Source organism: Astatotilapia calliptera, chromosome 15 (assembly GCF_900246225.1).
Source record: "Astatotilapia calliptera chromosome 15, fAstCal1.2, whole genome shotgun sequence".
Lineage (NCBI taxonomy): Eukaryota > Metazoa > Chordata > Actinopteri > Cichliformes > Cichlidae > Astatotilapia > Astatotilapia calliptera.
Genome location: NC_039316.1, coordinates 11,191,599 through 11,214,434, shown reverse-complemented (window position 1 = coordinate 11,214,434; position 22,836 = coordinate 11,191,599). Strand labels below are relative to the sequence as shown.

The 22,836-nt window shown below is 40.2% G+C and overlaps 4 protein-coding genes and 1 non-coding gene across 6 annotated transcripts; 3 read left to right on the top strand and 2 right to left on the bottom strand.

Moving 5' to 3' along the window:
• Window positions 1-438: 438 nt before the first annotated feature.
• tcp1 (t-complex 1) lies at window positions 439-7,186 on the top strand. Its single transcript, XM_026193902.1, has 13 exons — window positions 439-491; window positions 1,404-1,539; window positions 2,020-2,105; window positions 2,562-2,690; window positions 3,019-3,116; window positions 3,208-3,318; window positions 3,431-3,612; window positions 3,931-4,057; window positions 4,374-4,549; window positions 4,703-4,826; window positions 6,024-6,216; window positions 6,315-6,478; window positions 6,791-7,186. The coding sequence occupies exons 2-13, from the start codon at window positions 1,467-1,469 to the stop codon at window positions 7,002-7,004; spliced, it is 1,677 nt and encodes a 558-aa protein (XP_026049687.1). The 5' UTR covers window positions 439-491; window positions 1,404-1,466; the 3' UTR covers window positions 7,005-7,186.
• On the top strand, window positions 1,781-1,918 carry LOC113007210 (small nucleolar RNA SNORA29). The gene has a single exon (XR_003269888.1). It is a non-coding gene; the product is annotated as a small nucleolar RNA SNORA29 (small nucleolar RNA).
• A 73-nt stretch (window positions 7,187-7,259) lies between the features above and the next one.
• Window positions 7,260-11,373, bottom strand: acat2 (acetyl-CoA acetyltransferase 2). Its single transcript, XM_026193903.1, has 9 exons — window positions 11,199-11,373; window positions 10,252-10,386; window positions 9,928-10,109; window positions 9,441-9,558; window positions 9,205-9,348; window positions 9,006-9,128; window positions 8,748-8,902; window positions 8,552-8,662; window positions 7,260-8,168 (listed from the first exon to the last, which is right to left on the bottom strand). Exons 1-9 carry the CDS (start codon window positions 11,245-11,247, stop codon window positions 7,998-8,000), a joined length of 1,188 nt encoding a protein of 395 aa, XP_026049688.1. The 5' UTR covers window positions 11,248-11,373; the 3' UTR covers window positions 7,260-7,997.
• Window positions 11,374-12,035: 662 nt separating this feature from the next.
• Window positions 12,036-18,352, bottom strand: wtap (WT1 associated protein). 2 transcript variants are annotated; one of them, XM_026142279.1, is made up of 8 exons: window positions 18,150-18,352; window positions 17,538-17,575; window positions 17,355-17,410; window positions 17,197-17,255; window positions 16,916-17,043; window positions 15,736-15,914; window positions 13,257-13,411; window positions 12,036-13,124 (listed from the first exon to the last, which is right to left on the bottom strand). In XM_026142279.1, exons 2-8 carry the CDS (start codon window positions 17,565-17,567, stop codon window positions 12,466-12,468), a joined length of 1,266 nt encoding a protein of 421 aa, XP_025998064.1. In that variant the 5' UTR covers window positions 17,568-17,575; window positions 18,150-18,352; the 3' UTR covers window positions 12,036-12,465. The 2 variants fall into 2 exon arrangements, 1 of the variants encoding a protein (XP_025998064.1); XR_003269740.1 differs by lacking the exon at window positions 12,036-13,124 and having other exon boundaries at window positions 13,396-13,549; window positions 14,954-15,914.
• Window positions 18,353-19,438: 1,086 nt separating this feature from the next.
• Window positions 19,439-22,286, top strand: sod2 (superoxide dismutase 2, mitochondrial). The gene is made up of 5 exons (XM_026142280.1): window positions 19,439-19,573; window positions 20,215-20,420; window positions 20,627-20,743; window positions 21,363-21,542; window positions 21,690-22,286. The coding sequence occupies exons 1-5, from the start codon at window positions 19,545-19,547 to the stop codon at window positions 21,833-21,835; spliced, it is 678 nt and encodes a 225-aa protein (XP_025998065.1). The 5' UTR covers window positions 19,439-19,544; the 3' UTR covers window positions 21,836-22,286.
• Window positions 22,287-22,836: the final 550 nt, after the last annotated feature.

Below are 22,836 nucleotides of genomic sequence, written 5' to 3'. Positions count from 1 at the left end.
GCACTAATGGTATGACTTTCAAAATCCTACATCACCTCATTCTTAAGTTATTCCATTCACAAACTTATGTGTCCGCTCTTCCTGGCTAGTTGACGACAATACCCCAGTCAGCCTTTTATAGCTGAGCAGTCAAAACTAAGCCAAAATTCTAAAGTGTGTTTAAAACAATTTAATAATAATAATAAAAACTACACCCCATGAACCTTTCAGCTGAGCTCTGGACTTTGACTGCCTCATCTCAGCAACTTGCTTCTTTTCTTTTTCAGCCATTGTATTGTAGAGTTGCTGTTGTGTAGGGACCTGTGTCCTGCATAATTCAAGTTGGCAAAGCTTTAGCTGTCAGACAGATGGCCTCACATTTGACTCTAGAATGCTTTGTTACATAGAGGAGTTCATGGTCAACTCAGTGACTGCAAGATGTCAAGGCCCTGTGACTGCAAAACAAGCCCAAATCATCACCCTTCCACCGCATACTTGACTTTTGGTTTGAGGTATGTTCAAATGCAGCTTTGCAAATATAAACCATGCTGCCATCCTGGTTTTTTATTTATTTATTTATTTTATATAAAGTAGAGGCTTTTCTTTTTCTTCCAAACATGTCATACTTGTTCCCTCTTAATTCTTAAAGTAAGGGTGTACTTAGATTTCCACTCACTGCTTTCACTCTTCATTTTGGCTTAGTTTTTGATAAATAAAAATAACGGCATATGTCATGTTTTACAATTAATCTGAGGTTGTAGTTACCTAATTTTAAGATCTGCTAAGGACTAGATTATCCTGATATGTAAAACAGAATTTAAAGAGGGTGTACTTTCGTTTCATCATGACTTTGTAAATAAAAATATTTAATTCATTCGAAAATAAATGTGCTTGAAATGGAAATATCATCTCTAATATATTATTTCCAAGCAACTAATTTGTCTCGTCGCTAAGCATATTATGAAATTGTTGAGTATATGGAATTTGTGAGTGAAAGCAAATATAAAATTAATTCAAATAGTTTGGACTTTCTGTTGATGTACTGACCAAAAATAAATACAAACAAATATTCATCTTTCAATACAAAAATAAAGAAAATACCGCATGAAACTAACGAAAAAGAAATAGGATATTCATCCGCATAACAACAGTATCAACCGTAGCGTGCGCACAAACAGCTTTAGAGCTTCGGAAAAACCAAGAAGAAGAACTAGGGCGCGGCGCGGCTGTTTTAGGGCATGCTGGGAAATGACGTTTATAAGAAATGACTCAACAAAAACGTTGATTTGTAATTTAAAAAGGGAACGACATCACGTGAAAAAAATGTAAAACATTTAATAGCGAGTTCTACCACACAATTAAAAGCTCTCATACTGAAAAGATCGAGATTTTTAAGATATTTTCTTCTCGAACCTTCTTTCCAGTACCGGTTTACCCATAGTGCACTGCGCCGCTTCCTTTCTTCTTGGTTGTGCGGTGGTCCAAAAATGTCGCTATTAGATGGTCCGTTAAATGTGCTCGGCCAGAGGACAACTGGCCAATCTGTTCGCACTCAAAATGGTGAGTTTATGCGCTGCTTGACTTTGTAGGTCAGATAAAATTAGCGTTTCTGCTATGTGTTTATTATAACGGGCAAGAGAACGGTTTTATGCAACACACGTGTGGATCACGCTAATGCTAGCTAATGTTAACTTAGAGATTGTGCTTCCTGTCTATTACTAATATTATTAGTAGTATTATCATTATACTACAACACTGCAAATCTATTCTTTCTCAACTGCAGCACGTGTTGCAATTGTCTAATCCCATTTTAGTACCGTCCACTCGTACTACAATGAATGGAGGGTTATGCTAATGGGATAGAAAAACTCTGTCATGGTCTGAAGGTGTGGCGAGCTGAATGTGCGCCTCTCTGAATGAAATGACAGCATATCCCTCTGACTGAGGTCCGAAAGGTCAAAGGATGTGCCTAGTATCTTTAGATGCATTGAACTTTTTGCTTCACGCTCGCTAGTTACAGTTTCCTTTTTGCTTCTGCAGTTATGGCCGCTGCATCCATTGCCAACATCGTCAAGAGCTCGCTCGGACCCGTTGGCCTCGACAAGATGTTGGTGGACGATATCGGGGTCAGTATCACGTTTGTGTTCACTGGAGAAAAGAGGAATGAACGTCTCCAGAAACAAGATGGAATACATGCACGAGTTTTATTGACACTTAAACTATCATTCATGCTGCTGTTTCTTCTTCGTTATACTATCTTGTTGGACTTCCAACAGGTGTTGCTTAGAAAGTATTAAATCAACTTCAGATTGTGCAAAATGCAACAGCCAGACTTCTTACAAAAACCAATAAAACTGAACATATTACACCAGTCTCAGGAGCTTTACACTTGCTACCCAGTGCTTTAATAATTGATGTTTAGACTTTACATATTGAAAGCCTTTCATGGCCTGGAGAATATATACTCAAATTGCTGTTCCCACATTAACCAGTGCATAGGTTTAGATCACGAGGCAGAAACTATAATAACCACGTAAAAGCCATAGTTGCTTATCAGTCGTGTTTTGTGGTTGTTTCGACAGGACGTGACCATCACCAATGATGGAGCAACCATCCTGAAGCTGCTGGAAGTGGAGCACCCAGCTGCAAAGGTCCTGTGTGAACTGGCTGATCTGCAGGACAAGGAGGTCGGCGATGGGACAACATCTGTGGTGAGTAGCTACCACTAGCTCCACTGGTGTTTGTGAATGTTTTAGCAGCTAATTTGTTGGATTTTACATAATACAGAGCTTCAGAAACTGAATTGCAGCATCCTGTTTTAGTACTATGCACCTGCTTCTTATTACGGGTGTGTGGCTATGCTAACAGGAAAGAGAAACTGTCCATCATGATCTGAAAGGGTCGAGCAGCCTCATTTCTGCCACTCTTAAAGAAATGATGGTACAGTGCATGATCCGTATCTTTTGAGTTTTATTGTTGATAGAAAATTAAGCTTGTTCCCATATTTTAGCTCGCATTGTTTGCGTTGCTTTTTCTCAGGTAATTCTTGCTGCAGAGTTGCTCAAGAGTGCCGATGAGCTGGTGAAGCAGAAGATTCATCCCACATCAGTCATCAGTGGATACCGTCTGGCTTGCAAGTGAGATGATGTTAAATGTAAAATCATCCAAATAAGATCATTTAGGATCTGTTGCAGTTTTGTGATGCTCAAACTTGTCGTTATCTTTTAGAGAAGCAGTCCGCTACATTAATGAGAATCTCACTATTGGAACAGACGACCTGGGAAGAGAATGCTTAATCAACGCCGCTAAGACCTCCATGTCTTCCAAAATCATCGGCGTGTATCCTTTATTTGTTTGCAGGAAATCAGCAAAATTTACCAGTGTTTATATTTTGCATGTGCAGAAAGCTTTTCTCACTCTCTAAAGTAATTGCCTTGACCCAAGCCTTCAGTGATGCAGACTTCTTTGCTAACATGGTGGTGGATGCTGCCATGGCTGTGAAGTTTGTGGACAGCAAGGGGGTAGCTAAATATCCTATCAACTCAGTTAATGTGCTGAAAGCCCATGGCCGCAGTCAGAAGGAGAGTTTCTTGGTCAACGGGTATGCAGTGAACTGCACAGTCGGTTCACAAGGTAAGTCTGTCACAAAGCCTGAAATTCATGGATTTTAAGTGTAAAAAGTGAGGATGTTGGTGATTTCTTTTGATTAGACTCCCATTTAAATTTGCTGCTATGTCTTTCCTGATGGTGTATGCAGTGATACGCGTGGGAGACAGTAACCATGGCTAAGAGAAAGGTAGTCACAGCAGTTTGTGAACTGTGGCAAAGCCTCTTTTGGCCTGACAGTAGAATAGTTCAGGGACCGTTTTTCCCTTCAAACAGTTTTGTAACTGTTTTTATAATTAATTTTTATTGTCCTTTGGATTTTTAAAATGATATATTGTGTCACAGGCATGGTGAAGCGTGTCGTTAATGCCAAGATCGCTTGCCTGGACTTCAGCCTGCAGAAGACCAAAATGAAGATGGGTGTGCAAGTTATTATTAATGACCCAGAGAAGCTCGACCAGATCAGACAAAGGTGATTTTTGAACATTTTTTTTTCTTTTTCTTTAAACAGACACATTTTTAAGAATCATCCCATTAAATTTACTGTGTTGCTTCATCATTAGCTGACACAGTGATACGCGTGGGAGATATCATAAGCAGCCACATGTGAAGGCAGCAGCTCTTCCCTGAGATGCATGACTACTAATGTTGGCTGGACACTTTGTGCATAGCATGCCTTTATAAATATACTGTTTAAAGTGTTGCAGCTTATTGTGAAACTGATAACAAAGCTCAAAACAAAGGAAATGTGGAGGTAAAACTAAATATGTATTTTTGGTTGGTTGCAGGGAATCTGATATTACCAAGGAGAGGATCCAGAAGATTTTGGCATCAGGCGCAAATGTTATACTGACGACTGGTGGCATTGATGACATGTGTTTGAAGTATTTTGTGGATGTAGGAGCCATGGCTGTTAGACGAGTTTTGAAGAGGGACCTCAAACGCATCGCAAAGGCAACAGGAGGTAAGAAAGAAGTAAGCTGCAGTTTGTGTCGATTGGCATTTACTGCTTTTAATATTCACGTATGCATTTAGATGCGTCTGTCACACACTTAAATTTAGAGTTTCCACCAGCAAATATTCATGTTTGACCTTGTGTGTGTTTGTCCATTCATAGCCACCATCTGCCCTTCTCTGACCAATCTGGAAGGAGAGGAGACGTTTGAGGCCACTATGCTTGGCCAAGCTGAGGAGGTTGTGCAGGAGCGCATCTGTGATGACGAGCTCATCCTTGTCAAAAAGTAAGAAATAAGAACTAGCAGCTGCTTGAGTAGTGGTGAGTTGCAGTTGCATGAGTATAAAGGATTTAATTAAGTGCACTTCTTCTACAGCTTTGGCAAAAGTTGAGGGTTTTCCCTTGTACAATAATTGTCCACATAAGACCCCTCCTTTTTTTTTGTTTTTGTTAATTAAAGGCTGATGTCGTATTGTCGTCACCCTGCCAGGTGCGTGGCATAGTCACCCAAATTAGTAAATGCAGTAATTTGAGTAAAACAGTAATGCAGGATTTTGAAATTGATTCCATTGGTGTATCTACTCAAAATCTGAGTTTGTCTCAGTGACTTTTCTAAAAATAGCTTAGATTTTGCTGGGAGGCTGAGGAGCAGCACTGGCAGCTTCCAGTTTTTCGTTTTTGTTTTTTTTATCCCGGCAGTTAGCTTTGAAAAAGTCAGGACTGTGTGATGTTTACAGATGAGACAACTATGTGTTTGCATGCATTGTTTTTGAGTGATTATGAATAATACAAAGCCATTTGGAATAGGCTCACATTTTTCTGATAAAAAATTGGAAGTAATTGAATGGCATGGTCAGTTTGAATGAGCCATATATTTTCAAGTTTAGCATTAATTGGTTTAGAGCCTCAATACTGCTAGGGTATTGGGTTTCTCTGTTTATTCTGATACTGCGTGTTGGCCCAGTTTAACTTGAATGAGTTGCTGTAGGTTTGTAAACCATTGTATGACAACTGGAAACAAATTGATTGCATTCATAGCACAGCATATGGTGGACGTGGACCAAAAAACAAACAAACAAACAAAAAAAATATCAGTCAAATGCCAAGAAATATGGCTAAGAGATGAGTTGAGAGCCTCAGAAGTTATTTCAGAGATAGTGACTTCCAGAATGAGTCTGTAACTGATGTCAGATGCCTTATGCAAGATTTTGTAACCTACTTCATGTTACATTAACATGAAATGTGAGGATTCAGTGAGGACTACATTTTCCTTGAATTTCCTTGAATACCCAGGGAAAGTTTACAGACCTAAAGGACGGGTTTGGCTCGTCTTCTTGTCTCTAAAAACAAAGTTTGTTGCAGGGGATCAAGTTCTAGTTTTGGATTTGATAATTTTGTATTTGATTTTAAAGTCCTTTTGTTTCTACACCTAGAGTTGATTCTCATTCTGATCACTATATTTCCTGACTTTCTTTCCCCTCAGTACCAAAGCACGCACATCAGCCTCCATCATTTTGCGTGGAGCTAATGACTTCATGTGTGACGAGATGGAACGTTCACTGCATGATGCTCTCTGTGTGGTCAAGAGGGTGCTGGAGTCAAAGTCTGTAGTGCCCGGAGGAGGTGCTGTGGAGGCAGCCCTGTCAATTTATCTGGAGAACTATGCTACCAGCATGGTGAGCTAGCAGCTGCTGGGAATCTGCGGTTGATGCTTTTTATTTATTTTTTTTAATTAAAGTAAATTGTGCTCATCAATTTGCTTCAATCTCTTTAGGGTTCCAGAGAGCAGCTGGCTATTGCAGAGTTTGCTCGATCTCTCCTCGTCATCCCCAAGACGCTGGCTGTGAACGCAGCACAGGACTCAACTGACCTGGTGGCCAAGCTGCGGGCCTTCCACAATGAGGCTCAGGTTAACCCTGAACGCAAGAATCTCAAGTGGTGAGTCTTACCTCAGCTGCAAGTTTGTTTATTAGGCATTTCCATTCAGTTAGTCCTTAAACGAGCACACTACTAACATGTAATTACACTGTCAGTGGTTTGTCTCTGGTTCCTTCTCAGTCAGTTTTGATCCTAAAGTTAATCTGCTGTTAGATTTTCCTATTTTGTCTTTAAACTGTTTAAATATGCCAGATTTTTTAGATTTTTTTTTTTTTTTTTAGACAGAACTGTATGAAAGTAAGATTTTATTTTGAAGTTAATCTGTCTTGGACGCTAAGTGAATTTGCATATTTTGGATTCCTTGTCCTTTAGGATTGGTCTGGACTTGGTGAATGGCAAACCCAGAGATAACCGTCAGGCCGGTGTGTACGAACCCACGATGGTTAAGACAAAGAGCCTCAAGTTTGCCACTGAAGCTGCCATCACAATCCTCCGCATCGATGACCTTATCAAACTGTTCCCAGAGCCGAAGGAGGGCGGGCATTCGTACCAGGAAGCTGTGGAGTCTGGATCACTGCAGGGTTAAGAGGCTCCAAATTGGTCCCAATAGATTCAACTTCTGTATTTATACTCGAGAAGCTCTCCGTGGCTGTTGCTCTAGTGTAGGCTGTGCACGTTGCCTGTTTACTGTTCTCCCACTCCCTCTGCCTTGGAGCTCTGTCTTCTAGAAGAACTGTAAGCGATTGCTTTTTTTTTTTTTTTTTTTTTTGGACACTTAATAAAGCTCAGATGGTTGTAAATGAGTGCTGGAGTAGTCCCTTCATAATAACTTTCAAACACATTCAAGTTTATAAATCTTTAATTTCTCAGATTACAGGAAAAATATCTGCAGACATGCCCAAGTACAGGAAGCATGAGGTTTAAGAAGGCAAGCATACTTATGGCACTTTTCTGTTTGAAGGCTAATGCCTACGCAATTTGGGAAGGTCCCTTTAATTCCACATGGGAAGATACTGGAATGTTCAGGTTTTTAGAGCAAGCGTATTTAAAATCCTATAAGATTAGGAATAAATTACATTCTTCAGAGACAGTAACATGTTTGTCCATACTTGGTACTAAAAACTATCTTTTACAGAGTTAGTGTTAAACCTTATTTGCCTGTATAAGTAACTGATAGCAGCTGGTTTTTAAATGGAACAGTATTAGTTGTCTGCTTGACAACTATTGAATGTAATATGGGCTCTGTCATATTACCAGCATTGTTATATTTAAGCTGCTACTGGTATTACACATTAGCCATCAGTATATGCTAGAGTTACATATTTGTACTGACAAGACTTCTATCATTAATTCACAAAATTCAAAAGCTAAAACCTGAGGACAGTTGAGTTTAAAATGAAGATCACAGTGAAAATTACAGCACACACTCAGTTTTGCCTCAAGTGTTGTGATGTAAAGATGATAAGTAAACTTTCTATTGCGTATTAACCCTGTTGTGTAAACAATGATTTTCAGTAGCCATTAAAAAAAATAAGATGAGATCAAGTGCAATATATTAAACAGCACAGAGGTACATGTCTCAGACTCTTTCTACACACATGGCGATACCCATTCCTCCACCAATGCAGAGAGATGCGATTCCCTTACGCCCTCCGGTCCTCTGGAGAGCATGCAGCAAGGTCACCAGCACTCTGCAGCCAGACATGCCAATAGGATGGCCCAGAGAAATGGCACCACCGCTCACATTTACCTGAAGAGAAAGGGACAGGGATGATTAACATCACTTACTCTTTAAGGCTGATTCTAACCAGATGAAAGATGGTATACTGTAATTGCAGCTATTGCACAATTACAGTATACCATTAAAAACTTTAAAAAGTAAGTAAACTTACTTTTTAATGTTTTTTGTATAATTATGTGTTTGTATCTGTAGCGCAGCATACCGATCCCATGGATGATTAATATATCTTTTCTTGCCATGAGCTGAAACCACTGCAGAAACTTTTTTGAGGGATCACAGCACAGCAGGCTTGAGTCAAAATCAATTTCCAATTCATATGGTCTTTTCTTACAAAAAACATACAAAAAAAACCCCCAAAACATACAAAAAACAGTAATACTGTTAAGAATCACCTTTTCTTCATTCAGGCCAAGCTCTTTGACCACAGCAACTGACTGTGCAGCAAATGCTTCATTGATCTCAAATAAGTCGACCTGGTCCAGCTGCCAGCCTGCTTTCTCAACCTGGGAGGAAATGAAAGTTGTAAGTAGTAAAAGATATATAAATAAAATTCCTATTATCATATTTTAATCGCTGCAAAATTCTCACCGCTTTCCTAATGGCTGGTATTGGTCCCGTTCCCATGATAGAAGGGTCGAGACCAGCTTGAGCCCAGGATACAATTCTGGCCATTGGTTTTATGCCACGCCGCGCAGCCTCTGATTGGCTCATCAGGACAGTTGCTGCTGCTCCATCATTTATACCTATGAAGAGATAAAAGCAGGTTTCAAAATATCAGTGTAATTCTGCTCCAACCTGCTGGCAGATATCTCAGTGTAAGTGGTGGTTCACGAATAACCCTGGAACCTGAAGCATTTCCTGCGGTGACAGTGCCGCTGCTGTCCTTGACGAAGCAGGGTTTGAGTTTTGACATGCTGTCCATGTTGCTACCATGCCGAGGAAACTCATCAACCTTCACCTCCACTGGACCTGAAGGTCAGAGAAACATGTTTGCACTTTATGCATCATCATAACTATCGTATAGAACTGTGGATTAGAAACCTACCTTTTCTGGATGGCACCATGATGGGGACAATCTCCTGATCAAAGTACCTCGCCTTCTGTGCAGCTTCTGTTCTGCTCTGAGACTTGACAGCAAACCTGTCCTGTTCCTCCCGACTGACACCCCACTGCTTTGCAACATTCTCAGCTGATAAAAGAAGAATCAAACAAGAAGTAATGAGTGATACAATGCAGCATACAACCACCGGCTGCTGTGTGAAAACAGATCCACATCCTAACCCGTGATTCCCATGTGGTAGCAGTGGAAGATGTCCGTCAGGCCGTCTGCCACCATGGAATCCTGCAGGGAGGCATCGCCCATCTTCACTCCTGCTCTCATATGCACTGTATGAGGAGCCTGAGTATACAAAGAAGAAAACAAGCAGATTGTTTCTTATGCTGAGATTCTACCTGTTTACACAGGTTCACAGGTGAAATAGTGAATTGGTAAGCTTGACTGGCCACTTTGTTAGGTACACCTACTCAACTGCTTTTAGCACAAATAATCAACCTGTAACATGGGAGTACATTCAGCTTCATTTTAGAAAAGTGCTTTGAGTAAAAAAGCGGTATATACCAGTCAAGTAGATATCACAAGTTCAAATTGAACAATTTGTCATACTGTACAAGTATACATACTGTCATACTTTCACAATAAACTTTAAAAATCTCTAAACAATCTGATCGGTTTCCATTTTCATATCTTTCTTCCTCATTCATTACCTACCCTGCTCATACTCTCCATGCCTCCTGCCACCACCACAGTGGACTCTCCAGTCAGGATGGACTGAGCTCCCAGGCACACAGCCTTTAGCCCAGAGCCACACACCATCTGGCAGCTCCAGGCCGGGACAGGGTAGGGGATACCTGCTCCAACACTGGCTTTACGTGTTGGATTCTGCCCATGACCTCAAAGAGAGAGAAGCAAAAATGTAATTATAGAAGGCTCATGACTGGCTGGAAGTATTGCCAAACATGTCAAATCTTTGATGTTCAGTAGATATTCCCAAATCTGCCTTCCTTTTATCTTAGTTTGTTCAACAGTTTCTACCTGCTGTTAGGACATGTCCCATGATAACCTCAGAAACCTCATCTGGTTTCACCCCAGCCCGCTTCAGGACATCCTTGATCACTGCTGAACACAGGTCATGTAGAGGCACCGTAGACAAAGCACCGTTCAAGGACCCTTCATAAAAATGGAAAGTTCGTTTTACGAAGAAGTAAAGAACTCCAAAATGTTTTTATTTACACGGTGAGTCATTCTGGTAACAGTTTTAGGCCAGTAAGGTATATTTAAGTCTATTCAAAATAGAATATAGGAATGTTTTCAGACAATCTGACAATTTCAGCCCCTGAAAAGTCCAGCCAGCTTTCCAAAAGTCAAAACATATTTAATTTAAACGCTTAAAACCAGATCAAGACAATGCAGATGAAAAAACTACCAGTTATTAATTCCAATTCAATTCTATATCAAAGTTAGAGTTGCAAAATCAAGACTTTTTATTTAGTTTATATCTGCAGAGAATAAAATAATACACATAGTAAAATTTGGTAAATGACTGAATTTAATGCCAAATTTAAAAATAATCACATCCTGGTAAGAAATCACGCCCATCTTGCTCCACACAGCGTGCACGTTGTAGGTAGCCAATGGTAGCAGTCTCGTGCTCCGTGGCACTATGACCAGTGAACCAATCACTGACAGCAAAACACTAGACATAAGAGCGAGCCAATAGCAGGTCTGCATGACTTGGCGTGAACTGAAGGACACGATCCAATTAAGGAAATTAAAAAAAATGTCAAGCAAAAGCTGCTAGTGCTAATATAAATAGTACAGGATATACGCAGTATGCTATACACAAAACAAGCTAGCAACGAAAAACGTATTAACAACAGAAATCAGTACAGCTATCTGTCTGCATCAGTAAGCCGCATTACAGCAACGTTGGGCGAGCTCCGCTTAATGAATATTTTTACTTATTGTGGTTTAGGCTTTACCAATCGGCGTCCGGGCGGCAGAAACGATGACGACACTGTCGGTGCTCATGTTGACAAGCAGGTGTTTGAAGCTGGAGTCCTCGCTCAGAGTGCTGGTTCCTGTCTGCACACTCGCTCTGCGCTGTTGACAGTGCGTGGACGTGTTTTTCTACAAATGTAACTGAGAAGGGGGCGGGGAGCCACAGCGCCACCATATGGTTGGGAGGATAAATGTTTATTCATAAAAAATACCTTTATCCACCTTGGATGTTTTGTGGAGTCTATTTAATATTTTATTTATATTTACAGTCCATTGGATTATTGCCATGTTAAGCTTGCACTTAAATTTATAAGCACTTTAACACCCCATGTTTTACCTTTTTCTACTTCTTAGCATGACCCAATTTTAACCAATTGATGCTTGACATTTACATTGTATAACAGAGTTTTTAATCTTATTTTCATAAGGCACATAATGAGTTTTATTGGTTCTTAAACATCTTTAAAAAGAGCTGCTTAAATTTTTTCAAGCTCAAAAACCTTTGTTTTGTGGTAATAAGACAAGTCATGGGAAAATGCTGCTTTGTCACAGGTTGTAAGATAAATTACACAAGTCCTTTTACATGTTTATGTCTCCTCTGACTCATCCGATTATAAGGCTACATGAAATAATGAGTTTCCACATTTAATTTAGTTAATAATAGGTTTCACACCATAGTATTAAAAATCTTTATTGGTATTTGGTCAGTACATGAAAAGGACTGAAGTCAGAATAATATGAACATCGCATATGAACTACTCACATTTCAACAGAAATTTTTTTTTTTTTAACCGAATGGGTCTTTTTTGCCAATGAAAAATTAAAATTGCACTAAAAAAAAAAGAAGAAAAAAAAAAGAAAGAAAACACAGGTCAACATCTAAAAATGACCTTGAATATAGCGAAGCTACTGTAATTCAGTGATTTTACTGACTTTTGACAATGACTTACACCAGATGCCTGATTTCAGTGTCAAGAGCTAAAAGAAGAACAGCCTAGACGTGCTCAAATAAACATCAGAATCAAACATCCACGCAATTTAAATCTAACATTAAACCATTCCTGTTATATCCCCGTGTAGCAACACAAATGTGACAGAGGCATCACGATGGGCAGGGAGAGAAGAGTGAAAACAAAACATCTTGGACAGCAGTGCTGTGTTAAAGACTATGCATTTGTTGCTATGTCTGTATACGGTATAAAAAAAAGAAAGAAAAACAAACAAACAGATAATACATGTCAAAGTACACTACAAAACTGCACCATCGCTTGTCCCGGTGTCCAGGCCGTTCTGAGCGTGCCGTGACCCAGCAGTCCTGCTGCCCTTGGTCACCAGGGCAGCCTTGTCCTCATGGGGGTCGGTGGTGGAGTCTGTGTCATTCGAGTGCTGAGTCAATGATGTCTCGCTGCCTGTCGGAGAGTCCACGCTCTCGTACCCCGCACTCAGCTGGCTACCGAAACCCACAGGTCCTCCAACTCTGCCAGCAGCAGTCTGACTCCCTGTCACTTCCTCTGAGTGGTTGGAGAGTTTGGTCTCAGCTTCGCCAGGGCTTGAAACCATGGGGGACATGGGAAAGTCTTCCTCTGTGCTGCTGACCTCTCGGTACAGGCTGGGTGTAGTGGTCTCGCTCCTCTGGGATGAGCTGCCATTGCTTGGACCATTGAAGACCCTTCCGTAGTCTTTGCCCATTGTTTCAGAGGGTGCGCCGGCCTGCCCGGGCTGAGCGGATTGTTCCGCACATGAGCTGGAGGCAGTGGGTGAAGTCCTACTGGGTCCTGCTCCAGCTGAGGACCCCTGAGACTGGGAGAGCTGCTGACGGGTCTCTTTCAGCTGCTGCTGCAGGACGAGGATGGTGCTCTGCATGCCTTCCACCTCCTCATCTAGCTGGATGATAAAGTCATTCAACTCTGGGATCGACAATTCAGGAACAGACAAAGAACAAAGTCAGAAATGAACACAAATGTCACAGGATTAATGGCGCAAATATGAGATACGGTCACAGTTGGCCAGGCTGTAGGGTATAGATGCAATGTTCTCACCGTCTTGGCTGCCCTTAAGCTCCTCGCTGTACTTCTTCTGGAGGGCCAACTCAGCCTCTAATTGGGCAATGCGTCCCTGGGACAGCTGCCGACCCAGCTCCTGGTTTTCCTGAATCAGCATTCGACACTTGGCCATCAGTTTCTTCCCTGTTTGGCTGTAAGGGAAACAAGTCTCACATCACACGGTGAACCAGGAGACAAACAACAGGCAAAGAGGTCCCATTGATCTGACCCACTTTGCGATTTGCCAAGGGTCAAAAGAAACTCTTCAACCTGGTTGTCCGTAAATTGATCTAACCAAAACACAAATGTCATTAAATCTTTCAGACTTCAAAACAACATCAGGAACCCACTGACACAAATCTGTCCTGTACAAACACATATCAAAATCCATGGAAAAAACACTTTTTTCTGCAAGTGAAATTAAAAGTTGAATGATGTGTATTGAAAATGGTCCCCACTTTCCTGAAACTCAAAAACAGTGTTACACTTTAACTGTATGTTGAAGAAAGGTGGGCATTTTGGTATCGATTCGGTCACTAGCAAACTTTCAATTTTAAATAATCTTGCTACATCACTGGGTGTGAGGAACAAGCACAATGAAAAAAATGTAACATAGCAGTGTGATATTAGGGTGACCCAGGACATTTTAAATACCAACCTTTAGCTATGAGTAGCAAAAAGCAAATGTGCACTGCAAAACCAGGCACAGGTTTTCTGTAACCACTTGAAATACACAGAAAGTAAGTGCTTCAACAGTAAACTCAAATAGCTTCAGGTGCTGCTTTCTCAACATTACAAAAGGTCAAGAAACAGGGCAACAGTCCAGCACACCATTTTACATTAGTAGGTATTGTGGTTGTTCTTTTAAAAAGGTCTTAATCAAGAAGCCAAAGATAACTGACTTCATGTAATGCTTTAAACCATTTTTCCCACCATGCATTTGGTCTATAAATAAAGACGTTATATAGTCAGAAGACACTAAAATAGTAACATAATATTAAAGTAAGCAAAGTGATGATGGTAGCTTCAAAGTACCTCACAACCCTGATCAAGAACAAATGTTATTTATAATTATAATATATGATTATGTATTTACATCAGTATCATTTACTGGAACCCTCCTCCATTCTTACTCATAACCATTACTGCCTCTGCAGGAGGAAATGTGTTTTAAGATGTTCAGATTTCATCATTTAGTGTGAGAGCAGAGTAAAAATTGTTGTTGTTATTTGTTTTGTTTTTTTAAAGACAAAAAGTAAAACAGACCCCATGAGGGATTCACAGCGTGAACAGTGCTAAGAGCTGTGCTACACAGGTGAGAAAGGAAAATATAATCATCTATTTGTGTAAATGGCTGAGGGAAAGATTGTTTGGTCAATCACAAAAATACACAGAAATACAATCAATACAATCTCATAAACTCATAACAGGACTTCTTGAAGACATCTTTAGTCACAAATTGAAAACAGGACTTCGTGCACCTACAGCAGTGTGTTTTGGTAGGAGAAATTAAGCAAAGCTTAATTCGGCATTAAATCCCATGTGAATATTTTTACACAAGTATTCAGGGAAGGCCAATCATGCTTCTTAGCTCACACACACTGCAGTAAGTGCTTGTTTCAGAGAAACAAAATCAAATTAAATACCAATAAAAATAAACAAGTCACAAAATAAAACAAGTAAATACACTCTACCGTGTGCAGGCCCATGCTCAAAGACACAGGCGAATGGACCCTCATGCCTGAACCATAGTCCTTGATGGACCGAGGATCTGGCTCCGCTCACAGTCTTAATGTCATTTCTAGTGGCTCTTCCCCCAAAGTCTTACTTTTAAATCCTAGAAACTTTCCTCATATTACTGGAATGTATCTAGACTGTCCAAACAGTCTCTGCATTTCTCAGCAGGTCTTTGTGTGGTCTATTCCACTGTTAATGTCTTTTTAACCCAAGTATGGGAATCGTCTTTAAAATGTTCAATTGCCGTTTTAGGCTAGGGATCCTCCCTGCCTGACTCAACCTCCATATTACCTCCACCATAACCCCCCTATTTAATAAGCGAACTGTCTGGTTTGAGCGGCGGGGGCAGGGAGGCCATATCCACGTCGGGAAGCGAGTGACCACCTCTTCAGGAACAGTCCGGACTCCTTCAGGCCCTTGGACGGTGAGGGGAACTCGAGGGGAGAGAGCTGAAACACAAGTGTCACCTGACCATACTGTCTTTTCTCTTTAGGTTATGTGATATGTAGCTGGCACAGTGCAAGAGTACAAAAACAGTTTGGGGTTTGTTTGGTTTTTTTGGGAGTGACTGGCTTTCTGTAAAGTCTGAATCTCGTGGTGAGTACAGCACTTTGTCAGCCTTCCCCCCCACCATTGTTCCTGCATGTCTGCAGTGAGAGTGAGGGTGGGGGGCGTGAGGAAGTCTTGACTTTTCTGTTTTGTTTTGTTTTTTGAGGGGGATTATTTTGATTGTCTTTACCTATCAGGTGTAAATTTCCAGGCACTCAGTTCATTTTGGGCCTGCTCCAGTTTGTCTTTAGTCTGTTCCAGTTCAGCCTTCATTTTGAGGAAAAACAAGTTGATGGACGGGTCCACCATGGACGACCGCAGTTGGGCCACGCTCGGCTGCTGGACTTGCTTGAGGTACTGGATCTGCGTCTGCAGGATACAACAAACACATGTCAGTGGCAGGAACAGATAAACAAGTGTTTTATCATGGTTCAAGAGAACATTCTTGAGTTTGGCTCCGATCTCCAGTAGCCGTGTTTTTCCCTCTTAAAAAATAAACAAAATGTATAAAATTGGAAATCGCAATCTTCTGATGGAAACTTTTGATGTGGACTCAAACAATTTAAGCATATTGCCTTCCATCTACAAAGTTTTCAAGACAAAATCTCTAAGTGAACAATTACTTCCAATTATTTGACAGCTGCCTTTCCAGGCCCGGGGAGATCAGACTGGTCCAAAAAAAACCCCCAAAAAAATAAAAAAACTCACCTGCCAAAGTTATGAAGACATCAACCATTTTTTGTTGGGGTTTTTTTTTGTGTGTGTCTCAAACACATTTAGCTTAAAATTCTGGCATTTCTGTTCAAAACTGTGTCCCCATGCTTTCCATTTCAATGTGACTGCAGGGTTTCCAAGTTTAAAGCCTGTGCGTTGAGCTCACCTCAGCTGCACTTTAAGAATGGCATGTGCTACCATAAAGCAGCTGTTTGATCCACTGAGCTGTCAATCTGGCAAGAGCAAAGGATGCCTTGGCTTGAAATAATTTACTTTTAGCCTCTTTTCCATGATCATGACAGTTTACTAAGGAACGCTCTCTGCTGGAGTGTTGCAAATTATTCAATTCATTGAAATTTAGTAAAAAAGTTAAATTATTTTGCACTTTGAAAACTTGTATTATCAAATTTAGAATATAGGATAATAATTACTCAGTTTTGACTTGTTTAATAGCAAACTGTAACATCATTACTTATTCACAAAGTTACCCATGTTCTTATCCGTGAAATCTTAATGAAAAAAAGATCACTTAAATGTTATGTTAGAAGGGCTCAATATTCCTATAAGAAATAAGAACTCAAACTGTGGGACAAATAGAAACTGAATTCTATTCAGTCATGTCAAGCGTAATCAAAATGAGAGGAATAAATACATACTGTGCACTCTTGCATTTCCTGCTCCTTGGTGGCAAGTCGCATGACCAAGATGTTTTCCCTCCGCGCGGACTCCTGCTGCTGCTGCTTGAGCTTTTCCTCCGACTCCTTCAGCCCTGGAACGTCATTGGCTGAGACGATAAAAGCGGTGCAGAAATGCAAAACATATCAGATTAATTCCTTTCACTGACTGCCACAGACAGCAGCACCAGGCAAAAACATGGTGATTGTTGAGATGCTGACAAGGTTAAATCATAACCATGTCTTATAGCAGGTGTACTTACAACATAGCTCCGCATATTTTGCCTCCAAGACCTGGACATAGGCTTCATGCTGTTTCCACCTGTGATGGGCAGAGCATGTTTTAGCTGCTCATCCAAAACAAAAACACCAAATTCCCCCTACCACATTATTAATCACCAATAGCAGAGCTGTTACCTACCTTGCACACAACTCTTCTCTGGTCAGAGTCTTCATGTCCGATTCACTAAGGCGAACCTGTGTGAACGAAAACCCAAGCACTGGTTACATAAAGAAACCCATTAGAATATTTGGAGGGTGGTGGGCAGGGTCGTGACACATAACAAATTACAAGGGGTACATTAGAATAAGAAAAGAAACTCACTTTCTTGGGTAGAGGCTCCTCGTTGGTCATTGTGAACGCTGTAAGTAAAAAGGCGACAGGAGATCAGCAGTAATTACAGCTTGGGCTCGTGTGCTTGAAGGACTGCATCATGTTTTAACGCGATGGCTATCAACACGCAGTACAATGTACAGCAACTCTGCTAACTCGGTACAAAAGCGGTGCCTTTCAGCTAATAGATGACCCTGATGGCGTGTGAGGAACACATTAACTATCCCGCAAAACTAAATCAAAGTTAATATAATAGCAGTTTATAAGCGCAGCCGAGCCTTGTGTTAGCTCGTGTGACAAGCAGCAGCAGCAACGGACCGCGAGAAATGGAAAATATGCTAACCAAGGTTAACACCAGGCTGCTAATAAGGTTTAGCTGTTTCCGTTAGCAAACTAACTACACGTAACGAAACAGCAGTACCGAGCTTCACTATTTCCCTATGTCCAGCCTGGCAGCATACAAGTCTTGGCTCTATTTTCCGCTCCTTGTTATCACAAAATGGCGGTGAAGGAAATGACTCCCTCCCTAGCACTCCTTTTCCTGAAACTAGCGGGTTCTGGGTTGCAGATATCGGGCCTTCAGCCATCAAAAAAAGCACTTACCAGATCAGTTTCTTTCGATGTTTCTCGGTCCTCTTGGCGTCAGGGGTTCTTTATGAAACGAGAACCTGCGACTTGGTTAAAATTTATGGGGAAGTTATTTGTAGTCGTCTCGCTTCGGCGTGGTCAACAGCATCTTCCTCGCGGTCGACTAAACAGAATGGCTGTAGCTGGGCGCTGCGCCGCACTTGCCTTACTGCAGAGTTCTAGCACAGATGGAGGGAAAGAGCGAGAACTCTCACTCCGCAGCGATTTTAAGATCAAAAAAATGTACCCCTCAAATAACAGTAAACAGTAGATATTTTTATATGATTTTGATGAATTCATGCCCGCATTACTATTTTTATTGTATTATTTTTAGCCTTAGTTTGTATGAATGCATGTTTTTAAGTCATTAACTAATGTATTTATGTTAACAAATGTATTTAAATATATACACAGCACAAAGCTCTCCCTTTTGTACTATTGGTAGGAGTAGTTTGAAGAAATATTTTTAATTATTATGAGTCTTCATAAACCTAATTATTTGAATTAATTCATTAAATAAATCTAGAGTAGAGAAAGCCTTAGTGTACCTTGACATTAGTCTTTGGTGCATCATCGACTGTGAGTTGTACCGAAACTTGTTTAGGCTACTGAATAAAGAAGTGGTTCTTTTTAGGATCTTGAAATGTAGACTTAATCAAAAATAACTCGAAATTGTGAGATAATAAGCCATATTTTCTTTTTTATTTCAGTTGCAGAAATAACTTCCTGTTGTTCCATGAAGTTGACAGTTCTGGTGGATGCTAGAATTGTTCTCAGTTTAGTGTCCACCACAAGTGATTATGTGTTCCGAATTCAAACCTGAGGGTTTTCCCTTTTAAGCAAGCGTTGTTTGCTTCTTAGTGCGCCATTTGTCTTAATATAGACGATCTCCGCCATTGCCTCCACTGTTGCGGGGGAACGTTCACGTGACTCTCTGCTGTTATTTTTTTATTTTTTTAATTATGCTTGTAGACAGTAATAAGAACTACTGCTTTAAATATATGCTTTGTTTTGCAATAAATAAACAGAGTGAACAGATTTACAATAAATTAAACGGATTAGAATAAAAAATATCTAAAGGGAGGAGTTGCAAAATAATACAGAAGGTAAGGAGCTTTTATATTATTATTATTCCAGAGTATCGGGATGCGTTTTTAATACAGTCTCTCTCATCTGCCAAGTGTCTCTAATAATGTGTATCGTTGTCACATGTAGCCGTTGACTCTGTGTTTATCTAATTCCCGGACACCCCCACAGCATAGATGTAATGGTACGGTCGCCTCCTCTGTCAACTTGAAATTGCACATTTCAAGGGCAGTTGTAATCAGCGTGTGTATTCCTTCATTCTGTCTATTGAACAGCATTAGGAACATGCTTTGCAGAGCTGGACAAATACGTAGGTAAGATTGTTGTCACATTGTTGAGCATTTGGTGCGTGTACTGCGCTCAAAGTGCATACGGAATGGGGGCTCTTGACTTCTGCTAGCAGCAGTTGTTCTTGAACGTGACAGTTGCTTATTGAGAGCTAGCACTTAGCTAACCGAAATGCTAACTGGCAGCTCAGCTAGGTTAGCTTATGGCGCACTAAATACAGGTTTTTGTTTATTAAACGCGTAATCATGCTGTTATGAACTCGTGCATGAAGTTATGAACCGAATGTCTTAATATTGAGCCAGTATCATATGTTCAATGAACTAATATGTAGATGGCTGTGCTTCAAGAGCTGCGTAAATCTAGTATCAACAACAGTCATTTAGGTCAGTTGCTTAAGTAAGCTAAAACTAACTGAAAATCCTACCTCTGATACCCTGCAGGGAAGTAATTTGGTACGGCTTAGTTGCACAGCCTTGTTAATTGCTCCTTAGCAAATTACTAGTTGATTAGGAAACTAAAGTTTTAAAAGTAGTTCTGTTTGGTATATCTCAATTTCTGTTGGAATGTATCCCTAAATAACTGAATAACAGTTTTCTTGCTGATGTCATGACATTTTCATGATGTCATGCCTTATTTCATGCTGTATTTATTCATTATTTGTTTTCAGGTGTGCAGCCAGCCTCAGCCACACTATTAGCAAGGTAGCTGCATCGAGGCAGAAGCATACTCTCCCTGACTTGACATACGACTATGGTGCCCTGGAGCCCTACGTCAGTGCAGAGATCATGCAGCTGCACCACAGCAAGCACCATGCTACATATGTCAACAACCTAAATGTTACAGAAGAGAAGTATCAGGAGGCACTTGCAAAGGGTATGGGCAGAGTCGCATGATATTTCACTTCGCTTGAACTCGATTTGAAAATGAAGACTTTAAAAGTAGTTGTCTATATGAAGTTGTAATTAAGATTCTGATACATACATTAGTTTTTTTTTTCCTTAAAGATTTTTCCCCAAAACATAAATGTGTAAGAGTTTGACAGAAGCTGTATGTTGTGTATTTTTGACTTACATTTTTAGGAGACGTGACAACACAGGTTGCTCTCCAGCCTGCTCTCAAGTTTAATGGAGGCGGCCACATTAACCACACCATCTTCTGGACAAATCTCTCTCCAAATGGTGGAGGCGAACCACAAGGTAAGACAGAGAAATTTACAAAAATTGAAACAGGGTTTTGTATTTTGTTTGTTTTTCTACTCGGGAGTGGATATTGAACTTAAAACCAACAGGAGACCACAAAATGTCTCTGTTAGATACATGAGTATTTATGTAACTGTTAACTAGCAGAGTTGCCTGAGCAACTTGGTAACTTGCTTGTCTGTCAAGGATTATAGTTTCCTTCCCCCTAGTGGTATGAAACTGTATATGACCAGACTAAAACTATTCATAGCCAGTTAACATATCATCTTGTCTGTCTTTAATCAGATCACTTCTCTGAGACATGACTCTTATTGAATGTGCAACTTCATTTTATGACGTGTTAAAGTTGATTAATATGGTTGCAGAGTTTGTTTGTTTTTTATTGTTGCATAATGACTGAAAATTGCACCATTTCCTAATTGGCTTAAAGCTCAGTTTTGTTAATATGGAAATTGAATAGTACTCATGGCCACTGGTCAAATTTCATGACAGTTGGGGGAATGGTTGCATCATCACTTGGATGATGCAACGTTTCTTTCACTGAAAACACTCCAGCCAAGACATTTGTGTTGTGCCATTTCACAGAAGCATACACATCTGTTTGACAACTTTGTAGGAGAGCTAATGGAGGCAATCAAACGGGACTTTGGCTCCTTTCAGAAGATGAAAGAGAAGATGTCTGCTGTTACGGTGGCTGTGCAGGGCTCAGGCTGGGGGTGGCTTGGCTTTGACAAGGACAGTGGAAGACTTCGCATTGCTGCCTGTGCTAACCAGGATCCTTTGCAGGGGACAACAGGTCAGTTGGACTTTCTGTGATTTGGTGCTATATAAATAAAACTAAATTGAATGAATGCGACTTGACCTTCTAACTGCAACATGGCCTATTTATATTAATTTTTTCTTTTTCTTCTTTTTTTTTTTTTTTTTTTTTTTTGGCGCTTAGGTCTCATTCCCCTGCTTGGTATTGATGTATGGGAGCATGCTTACTACCTTCAATACAAGAATGTGCGACCTGACTATGTGAAAGCTATCTGGAGTGTAGTCAACTGGGAGAACGTGAGTGAGCGTCTTCAGATGGCCAGAAAGTAGAAGCTGATGCACAGCAACCACTAAGACTTGGATCAAAGGGTAGTTGCCTGCATTAAATCAGACTTATGACAGTTCAAATCTTCAGAAGGTAACTGGCATTTAAACTGTCTTTAAATTTTTTTTTTTTTTATTTTTATTTTTTTTTGGTACATATATTGTACGTGAAAAAGCTGAAGCTAGCGGGCAAGTACTGTTTATCTCTGGTCTGTTCTCAACTGCCAGTAATTTTGAAAGCGCACAATAATGGACAACTTTAACATCAAAGCTGGCTTTTGCCATTCTCACATCTTATGAGTGGCATACTAGGTGTAAGATAACATGAGTGCATATTCTTATAGCTGTCTCAGTCAAGTTAAGCCACACTAAAATCGGACAATGTTATTGCAGTCCTTGTATTTGCTGTATGATAATAAAAAGCAGAAATTGTAATAAAACGGTTGTAAAAACTTGATTCTTCTTTCTTTCCTTTTTTCATTACTTGTAAGATTCTAAAATTTCACTTTTTCCCCCTCTAAGCTATAAGAGAAGCTGGAGTTAAAAATGCAGTTTTAAACTTTATTTATTTTAAATCCTCATGGCCCCATTATAGGGCAGTGTTGAATACTGGTCACTGAAGCTCATGTTTTCAAATGCATTTTAGCTCAATTGGTGTTAAAAGATGGATGTCAACATTGGGTTGTTGTTGTTGTTGTCGTCGTCTAGCACTTTAGAGTTTCACCCAAGATGAGTTCAGTCCAATCAAGATTTAAATCCAGGCAGGAAATGTATAATAAGCACATGAATGGGGAGGCATTAAGTACCTTGATTTCTTAACAAAGGTCCTATAAACCTCACGATTCTGTCAAGCTGAAAAACTTTAGGTTTTATGCCTACATCTGGTCATAGTGCTACTATTTACAATGTTGCCAGAAGAGGGCAGTGTTCCCTTAACATTTGTGCTTAGTCTCCTGCTGTGTATACAGGACTGTGCAAACTAATTTACAAAGAGCCAAATCTTTGTG

Excerpts from the sequence above, each read along its gene's own strand:
- sod2 (XM_026142280.1), top strand. The coding sequence starts at position 19,545 with ATGCTTTGCAGAGCTGGACAAATACGTAG. Across the intron at positions 20,744-21,362 it reads TGGTGGAGGCGAACCACAAG|GAGAGCTAATGGAGGCAATC; the intron begins GTAAGACAGAGA and ends ACAACTTTGTAG. Across the intron at positions 21,543-21,689 it reads TCCTTTGCAGGGGACAACAG|GTCTCATTCCCCTGCTTGGT; the intron begins GTCAGTTGGACT and ends TTTGGCGCTTAG.
- tcp1 (XM_026193902.1), top strand. The coding sequence starts at position 1,467 with ATGTCGCTATTAGATGGTCCGTTAAATGTGCTCGGCCAGAGGACAACT. Across the intron at positions 3,613-3,930 it reads CTGCACAGTCGGTTCACAAG|GCATGGTGAAGCGTGTCGTT; the intron begins GTAAGTCTGTCA and ends ATTGTGTCACAG. Across the intron at positions 4,550-4,702 it reads CATCGCAAAGGCAACAGGAG|CCACCATCTGCCCTTCTCTG; the intron begins GTAAGAAAGAAG and ends GTCCATTCATAG.
- wtap (XM_026142279.1), bottom strand. The coding sequence starts at position 17,567 with ATGACCAACGAGGAGCCTCTACCCAAGAAA. Across the intron at positions 15,915-16,915 it reads AGGAAATGCAAGAGTGCACA|ACGCAGATCCAGTACCTCAA; the intron begins GTATGTATTTAT and ends TGTATCCTGCAG. Across the intron at positions 13,412-15,735 it reads TGGAAATTTACACCTGATAG|CCAAACAGGGAAGAAACTGA; the intron begins GTAAAGACAATC and ends TTTCCCTTACAG.
- acat2 (XM_026193903.1), bottom strand. The coding sequence starts at position 11,247 with ATGAGCACCGACAGTGTCGTCATCGTTTCTGCCGCCCGGACGCCGATT. Across the intron at positions 10,387-11,198 it reads TGCCGCCCGGACGCCGATTG|GGTCCTTGAACGGTGCTTTG; the intron begins GTAAAGCCTAAA and ends ATTTTTATGAAG. Across the intron at positions 9,129-9,204 it reads CATGGTGCCATCCAGAAAAG|GTCCAGTGGAGGTGAAGGTT; the intron begins GTAGGTTTCTAA and ends TCTGACCTTCAG.